Source organism: Gloeophyllum trabeum (genome assembly GCF_000344685.1).
Source record: "Gloeophyllum trabeum ATCC 11539 unplaced genomic scaffold GLOTRscaffold_00006, whole genome shotgun sequence".
Taxonomy (NCBI): domain Eukaryota; kingdom Fungi; phylum Basidiomycota; class Agaricomycetes; order Gloeophyllales; family Gloeophyllaceae; genus Gloeophyllum; species Gloeophyllum trabeum.
This window is the reverse complement of record NW_006920415.1, coordinates 1,498,035-1,506,429: the sequence shown is the minus strand read 5'-3', so window position 1 is coordinate 1,506,429 and position 8,395 is coordinate 1,498,035. Positions and strand designations below refer to the sequence as shown.

Sequence of the window (8,395 nt, the reverse complement as noted above, 5' to 3'; positions counted from 1 at the left end):
CAATGTGTCGAAGAGATCAACCAGCACACTTGAAGACAGGAAATCTTGCATGCAAGGATGGGTCATATATGAGGCATTGCTGAGAAGTCTAGTCAAGAGCAACAGCATTGATATATTGCAGTCATCGAGCTCTTTCAAAACCGCTTCGATATGCTTGTATAAGGCCATGTCTATCGCAGACAATCGATGCTCTCTTAATTAAACGAGCCGCGCCTGCGGCGCATGCTGAGAGCTTAGCTAAGATCACTGGCGCTTTCCTGAATGGGGTGTCACTGGTAACGGTGGCGTTTATTTACAAATGTTTTCCGCCAGCGGTCGTGGAGAGGCAAGCCAGAATAAAGTTTACATAATCACATGACTAAATTAAGTAGGTATCGCGTGGTTCTCACACGATTGACATCTAGCCACTTGCCCTAACAGATGCGCCGCCTCGGAACGACCGCTGGGTAGGAGCGTGCAGTAGTAGCCGCGTCCCAGGTAAGCGCGCCGAACAGCCCTGGGCCTAATAATCCCCACTGACCAGATTTGATCGAGAGCTTGGTGAGTGCCGGGCTTAACCCCAAGGTGTCCATAACGTCCGAGGCATTGACGCAGTCCAGATCTAAGTAAAGCTGTTCTAGAGAACATTTCGACCTCTCGATCATATTGGTTATGGCAGGATAGTCGGGGATGCGTCCAGGAATACTCTCAAACGCGCAGGGACCCACGTCGAGTACATGTAGCTTCGGCAGCACGAGGTGGTCAAGAAGACGGCCTACGTGATTGAACTCTACCTTGAGTTTCTGAAGCTCGGGGAGAGTAATAACCGATCCCCAGTCGGAGAAGTCAGCACCATGGCGTGCGTGGAAGACCAGCTCGCAGGAGGTAAGGTTGGGGAAACTTTCAAGGGCCTTGAGATGGCTGAACTCGCTGATGCCTCCCTGAGCAGTTAGCCTTGTCAGCCGCTCAAGCGGAAAGAGCGTGATCTCCTGACTGCGATGCCAGTTCCAGGTGTAGACCGACAGGCGGGTGCAGCGTGGGGCGCGGTCAACTAGTGCGGCTAGGTCGATCATAGCCATGTCTTCGCTCGAAGGACTACCGGGGAGGCCGTACACACTGGTAAAGCGAAGGGCAACCCTCTTCAACCGAGGAAGGGGCTCTGCCATCTTCTCCACAAGGGCGGCAATAGTGGAGGTAGAGGCGAGTACGCGGAGACACTGGATCATCGGCGAGAACGAGGCGAGCACGTCAAGACACGGCGCGTTGAGGCTTACGTCGAAATCGGACGACAACGTGACAGTGAGGTCGCAGGCACCGGCGCGAGCAAGCCAGGTGCGCATCATGGTCGCATAGTCGAAGGTGGGACGCGTCATCAGCACGGAGAGAGAACGCCACAGCTGGCCGCACGAGAGAGCAATTTCTCGCCACTGTCGGGAGACTTGGGCGACGGACAAAGGTGCAGTGGTAGGATCTGGTTCCACGAAGTCACCAGGCAGGAGCATCATGAAGATCGAGAAGACCAATTCCGGAGGCAACCTGTCCGCAGGATCGACCCTCACAATGTCGGCTTCGGAGGATTGTGCGTCTGGTGTGATTCGTATATTGCCGAGGCGTTTCTGTACCCCTCGAATCCTGATCCGTGGTAACTGGTCGAACTCGTAGACCATATCATCGCGGTCCTCTGGGCAGGTTAGAATCTGAAAGTAGCATCGCTAAGTATCATTTACTTTGACCTCTAACGTGTCCACTCACCATCTTCACGAGAAACTGGCCTACTAGTATGAGATAGGCAGCGAAGGATGAGTGCGACTCAAACATTTATATACCTATCTGGCGCCACACGCGATCCGGGTGCCACAATGTGGCCACACGCCACATGTCAGAGAGCAGAGCAAAGCGTGATCGATAAGGACGCATAAGGACCAACTATCTACGATATTGTGACGCTTACTTCAAGAGAAGTGGCTCGACGACTCACCAGAGTGGTGTGGCACAATAGCCGAGACCATGACCGCCTTCGAGTCTCCACTATGCCTCGGGTGCCCTCGAAGTAGATTTAAGCTGGCATGAAAGTAACGCCAAGCCCGGCGTGCACTATCGGCGTCCAGGGAGGTCTGTCCTCCAATAAAGCATAGCATAAAATGACTTGACGCTATGATATGCCGGGTCTGTGAAGTCTACATCACTTTCGTTCTAAATGCTGCAACCGTTCCTTGAGATATCAAAGACTATATAAAAACAATTTCACATCGTAGGCTTTCTCCTCCGACAACTGTATTCGCGCTGATAATTAGAGGAGTTGCTAACCACTCGTCGAGCAGGGGACGCACCTGATCCTCAACCAATATTATATTGTCTTCATCGATCATCTCGCCCATGGTGGGCGGAATTGCTATGGCCTTGTATTGTGTGAATTGTTCCGCGTGGCTGCCATTCCCTCCGATGGTCCCACGTCTTGCCCACTCTCTCTTCAAGCATATCGGGTTAAGATCCAGAACGTCCGCCCAGAAGAACCGTTTGATAGTGGACCGCACTACCTTTCGTTGCACGAAAGAGTGCAGGACCTTTGTGCCATGGATCCAATAACACCAGATAGTCGATGGATTGAGTTGGGGGACGTTTAGCACAGTGTCGCTTGCCCAGTACGGCCAGACATAGGTCGTGCCTACTTTCTCCGGCAGCAGCGAAACGAGCGGGAGTAGTTTCGGAAGCGGAATAAGGTACTTTGTGCTTTGCACTTGCTCACTATCCTCATCGGGACCAGTATCAAACATTACACCCAGAACCCTACGGCTTGGCGATTTGAAGAAAGGGATGTCCTCATCTCTGGCTTGTGACCATGAAGGCGATGGCTCGCCTTGAATTGACATGGAACTCCATAATACCGGATATAGTGCTTTCTCGTAGACGAACGCACAAAAGTAATCCAGTCCGTTCCACTCTCTCCTGCCGGCGGTAGAGTGCTCGGATAACTTGTAGACCTCCAACCTGGGAGAGCAGCCTTAGGCGATCCCGAGTAGGATGTGCTCTTCTGAGAGGAATGTGTATGCCTCGATCGGCGAATTGATTCCGTACATGCGCTAAAGTCTCGTCAAGAACATAGACATCTAAGGATGTCGGAGGACTTACAAACAAAACAGTCGCGGTCCTCCAGTTGTATACTATTATATCCATGTCGCCACGGCGATCGTCGGCCGGTGAGTATTCGAACATGATGCCGAGTCTGTCGCCGCAAAATTGTATATTGAAAGCGAGGACATCATTGTTGGGGGCCTGAATGGATGTGACGATTACTGGGTTCCTCGCGAATGGATGCGCTTCATTCCCGGTCAGAGATCGGATGTGGATCCTGCACGGTGCGAAGCCACCGACAGGTGGCCTTGGGATAGCGGGAGCGTGAGTCAAAGTACATCTGGCTTGAGAAAGTACTGACTCCGGAAGCAACTCGAGCATCACGAGCAAATCTTGAGATGGATCCATCTTGAAGTCACGTATGGGGAAACCCACATCTTCGATTGTCCACTGCTTGCCCTCTACTCCCCTAGCAATGCCACGCAGCTTGCGAAATACAAGCGTAGAAGGCTTCTCCCGTTCAGATAGACCGAGTACGCCGCCATAAAGCTCCCAAAGGTTTCCCGTCAGCATGACAGTCTCAACTTTCGGCGAGAAAGACATTGTCTTCCAGGATTCCATATGATTCTTCAGCTGCTGAAGGCGTTCGGTACGCTAATAGCGCTAGGAGGACCGTCCTCCATACCAGCCACGGCCAGTTCGATCTTGTATTGCAGAACGACGGAGTCATCGATGATGGCTTTCATATGGCGGCATACCTAGCATCTCCAGTACTCAGTGCCAGCAGTGCACCTTCCTGTCTCAGCAACTAACCCTCTTGCACGATACCTCTTGCACGATACTAAGGTCCCCAAGTCGAGCTTGTCAAGAATTAGAATGACGAGTTCCGCGGCGATGTAGAGAAGGCCATTCGATGAAGCGACGAGATCCATCGTCCACTAGATGCAGCCACGGATTCTGAGAAGCATTCGGGTGTAGGTGTAGAACGAAAACTTGCAATTGCAACTTCGACTGAAATCTTGTCTGCTCTCTTCCTCCACTGGCAGCGGGTATCCTGAGTTTGCTTTGCGCCAATATTAATACTTCCAATCCACAAGAGACTTCCAGTCGGCTGAGTTTGGCATGCAGTCGCAACAACCGGCAGTACTGTTTGGGACCGGATGTCCGTTTTCGGATACATGCGGAGCCTCATGATTGGTCCATATAATCCCAGGAGGTTAGATTCAAGATATTCCAAATCCTTATGCCGCCCGCTCCGGAGTCTGTAATACAGAGTGTCGCTTGAAGCCGCCGCCTACGCTCGCCTACGTCGTCGGGCGTTGTCGGCGCTTGCCGGACTACCTGATCGGGAAACCAAGCACCTCCATCCCGCCCTCCCCGACGTCGCTAGTGACAGCATTGTTGAACTAGGCGCTGACTTAGCTGCCAGGTTCTACAATGTACCAGAACGTACCGGAACCCTCTGGAACATTCTGGTATATTTCACTATTGTACAAAGGCACGGAGCTCATATGGGTCAGTGACATCATAGGTGGAGCTCACTAGGATTAGGGATATTCCACGTAGCTTAGTCAGCCTATGGGCCACAGTGTATATAAACCCTGCAGCTCTGCTGCCTAATGACAAGGGTTGTTTATATGAGCTTTACTAGTAGCTACAGCATCCAAGCAATACAGGTGAGTTGTGTAGGGCGCACTGTGCGTGCTGCTGCCTCCATAACTCTTCATCACTTATTATATTAGCAAGCCGCCAGGACCGCCCTGGTCCACGCCTGGCGGCGGTGCCGATGGATTCAGGGTGCCGGACGGTGGCACTGGCATCTGACAAAGTGAAAACAACACCTGACATCATCCTTGGGCTCTGAATTGAAACTACATATCAATAGGTGGCTTGAAATAATGCTTTGATGGCGCACGAAATGATTAGTGATGCCGCAGTCCGGTTCCCAAACCTGGGAGAACCGGTTTGAACCTCAGACCAGATCCAGGTTCTGGTCCGCGGTTCGGCTTTGGGGTGGACCGAACCTGAAATGAGGTCCAGGTGGAGCCACAATGCCCAAACCGTACCAAAATATGGTAATTTTGAAGGGTTCGAACCCGAACCTGACCGGACCCAACACCATTTCGGGTTCTTTGAGGTTCACGGTCCGGACATTTACCTGAACTGGACTTTGGGTCCGGTCCCAGGTCCGGAAATTTGGGCCAATAACCGGACCGAGCTGGACTGCGGCATCACTAGAAATGATCTACCAGTGGAACACATTTGCCTGCTATCGGGTGCATGCAGAACGGGTGTAGACCGGGATAGGGCAACGGGGAGGCGTCCGGACATGAGAGGATGTCTAAGTTACTGGGAACGGACAGTCCGCGGACAGTACTCAGACAGACCGTGGACAGTATCCGGACAAGTGAGGGGAAACACCAGATCTCGGTAAACGGACTGTTCACGGACAATCCGCGGACAGTCCGAAACTTATTCAGTTTCGGCGGCTCCCACGGTCCCGACGCTATCAATGCGCCCGACGGTCACAAGACTACCTTCTGCGCCGTCCGTAACGATGCCCGACCACTCCTATCATTAAAGGCATTCTCACTAAAGTGGAACGGCACAGGATCTATTGCTAAGCCAAGCCGACATTGCAGCATATATTTTGACATATTAAGGGAGAGTTCCTGCCAAAAACTGGTGTGTCAGTAGTCACCAGTAGCGTACACAAGGATCAATGCATCCATGCCACTTCCATACAATTGTGGGGTGTGCAGCGCAGGACAGCGCCAGCCTCGGGCGGGAAAGCCATCATAGGCAAGAGTCGGGGCGGTAAACTATCGATCCGGATACAGGCCGGCGACTCAAAGGACGCACGGACAGTCCGCGGACCCCTGCAAGATTATCACCTGGACAGTCCATGGACACCTTTGGGATAAGTGCATGACGTGTGCGCGTACTGTGCGCGTACTGTCCGTTCCCAGTAACTTATACGCCGTCGACAAGTCCAGATTTGGAGTGGCTGCCGGCAATCATTACTGCTCGTACATCCTCCCAGGCTCCTAAACCATCCGTCCTTAGCATTCTCTTTGCTAGGACGCACATGCAGTGTTATGCAATACAAATCTATTTTTACTTTATTACCGGATACAGAACGAACAAGAGGAGGAGAACGCTATAGGACGGCTGGCACAAATGTCGCCGCCGAGATCCCCGAGGCTGACTAAGTGGACGGTGGCTGAAGCCTTTCACCAGCGGTTGGCGGGCGATGTAGAGAGCATCTCGACACCTACCTCGTTGAGCTCACTCAGAACACATATAAGCGGGTGCTAAAATGGTTCAAGACCAATGCAAATACTTTTGGTATACTTCTGACATTCAGAGGGGCTTGTGTATAACAATTATGCCTCTTCAGCCGGATATTCAGCCTTCGGTACTACTGATAACCATTGCAGGAGTATACCATTCAGTTAGGACATTTTTACATTGCTATAAAGTACACCGAGCGGTAAATCCCAAGGTAATAAGTTGTAAATGGTTGCGTGAAGGCCCGCCAACCGCTGCTGAAAGGCTTCAGCCACCAGTGTTGGCATGTCATAGTCATTATTCGTGACTGTGACCGAAATGACTTCAGGTATGACCACGTGGTCACTGTAGTCACAGTCCTTTCGCTAGCAGGGCAACGGAGCTCAAATAGCAACGGAAAATGCGGAATGTTCCGCCGTATTAAATTTAGTGTGATGTTTCGCACACCACGGGCAAGGATGTTGGCATTTCCCCAGATGGTCGACCCCACTGGGAGGTCACACCGCCGAACGCGTTCGCGAGCTGCAAATGCAAACGTGAGAACCACACCACGGTGCACGTGGGCGCGTGTCGATTCTGTTGCTCTGTCCACCGGCCACAGATGCATACCCTCTTGCTTATGATAAAATCTGCATAGCCTGAGGGTTTTAACTTGTAAGTTTATTGAATCAGTCTGTGAGATGAAATTGCTGGGTAATTGTAAAAAATGTGGTGAGTAATCGAAGCTGTCTGTCCAATTGGGGTCACACGAACCCACTGAAGGCCCTTCCGTGCCCTCCCCCTAAAGGTTTCCATGGTCAATACTACTGGCATTGCATTGAAAATGTGATGCCTCCACAGATGCCCTGTATACATATAATTAGTCATTGGGCATGGACAACTTGAAATTCATGGAAATTACTCTATTCACGTCATCAATATCCCTGGTATGGTACAATAATATGTGCATAACAAACTGTATTTTATGGAGTGAAAGCATAGCCGCCATTGCCTTTCTCGCTCAATAACAGTTGCGGTGTGGCGATTCCCTAGGCTCAGGTGGCGTTGCATCCCCTCACGTGCCCAGACATCCGCCGAACACGTTCGGCAGGTGAACCTCCCAGTCGCCTGGACGTTCTCCATTTCCCATTTGCCGCAACTACACCAATATGAACCTGCTAAACTGTTTGAAAGCGGGTTATGGGCTCTGCTCTGCATGCAAAAGATTAGCATTGGCGTTAAGATACATTATAGAGCCCACTACGGCCACTTAGATCCTGGTTAGTGTACCACAGGCACGAAATAATAGTTGTACCCAGCTGCCCAGGCCCTCAGCCACCATAAATGCCCCTCCTTTGAGAGGGGTTATGCCAAACCCGCAATACGTCGCACTTTTTGACCAACCGGCAACTACCGGTGTGCCATGTTTCGCTCCAGTGGCACACGGCTACACGGCGCGGACTTAGAATTAGTGGGGGTCAGAGTGGCCGGTTCTCGGCCGGTTCTGACACTCGGTCCTGAGGTCGGTCCTGGGGGCACAGAATCGTCGGTTCTCCAGAACCGACCGGATTGTAGTTACGGCTCCAGAGCCGTAACTGCACACCAGAACCAACTCCCGCGCGTGTCAGTTTGTAGTCTGTTTATAGTCGTTTATAGTCACTTTGTAGTCAATTGTAGTCTGTATTCAATTGTTTTGTAGTCTCAATTCAAATATGTTACACAAGCTCGAATAACAACTACAAACTCCATATACAGTAGCCCAGACTAAATTTACCGCAACTAGACGGCATCGGTGTCACTATACGCTACAACGGTCGACTCCTCTCCGGTGCTACGTACTGCTGTCCAGCTGTCCATGGCGGGTCGGAAGCGTAAACCAGCAACCGAGCCTACCAGTAGTGCAGGTGAAGGCGCCAAGAAACCTGTCAAGGAAAAGAAGAAAAAGAACGGGAATCCACGGAAACCCAAGAAACCTGCTGAGGCCGAGGAAGATGCACCCGAAGACGAGGCATCGTCAAAGCTCAAGATCAGGTATGCCTGAGAAGAACTCGTCTCGCCGCTATCGAATCTGATC

General features: G+C 51.5%; 3 protein-coding genes across 3 annotated transcripts in view; 1 reads left to right on the top strand and 2 right to left on the bottom strand.

The window, feature by feature from the left end:
• Positions 1-413: 413 nt before the first annotated feature.
• On the bottom strand, positions 414-2,849 carry GLOTRDRAFT_129145 (uncharacterized protein; the record flags this gene model as incomplete). Its single annotated transcript, XM_007867765.1, has 3 exons — positions 414-1,676; positions 1,732-1,746; positions 2,310-2,849. 3 exons carry the CDS (start codon positions 2,847-2,849, stop codon positions 414-416), a joined length of 1,818 nt encoding a protein of 605 aa, XP_007865956.1.
• A 132-nt stretch (positions 2,850-2,981) lies between these two features.
• Positions 2,982-3,654, bottom strand: GLOTRDRAFT_129144 (uncharacterized protein; the record flags this gene model as incomplete). The annotated part of the gene is made up of 3 exons (XM_007867764.1): positions 2,982-3,059; positions 3,109-3,358; positions 3,413-3,654. 3 exons carry the CDS (start codon positions 3,652-3,654, stop codon positions 2,982-2,984), a joined length of 570 nt encoding a protein of 189 aa, XP_007865955.1.
• A 4,522-nt stretch (positions 3,655-8,176) lies between these two features.
• GLOTRDRAFT_129143 (uncharacterized protein) overlaps positions 8,177-8,395 on the top strand; it is a gene marked incomplete at both ends in the record, with an annotated part of 2,470 nt that continues 2,251 nt past the window's right edge. Inside the window, one exon of the mRNA XM_007867763.1 lies at positions 8,177-8,352. Coding sequence (XP_007865954.1) covers positions 8,177-8,352 — 176 coding nt within the window. The remainder of the gene's footprint in view (positions 8,353-8,395) is intronic.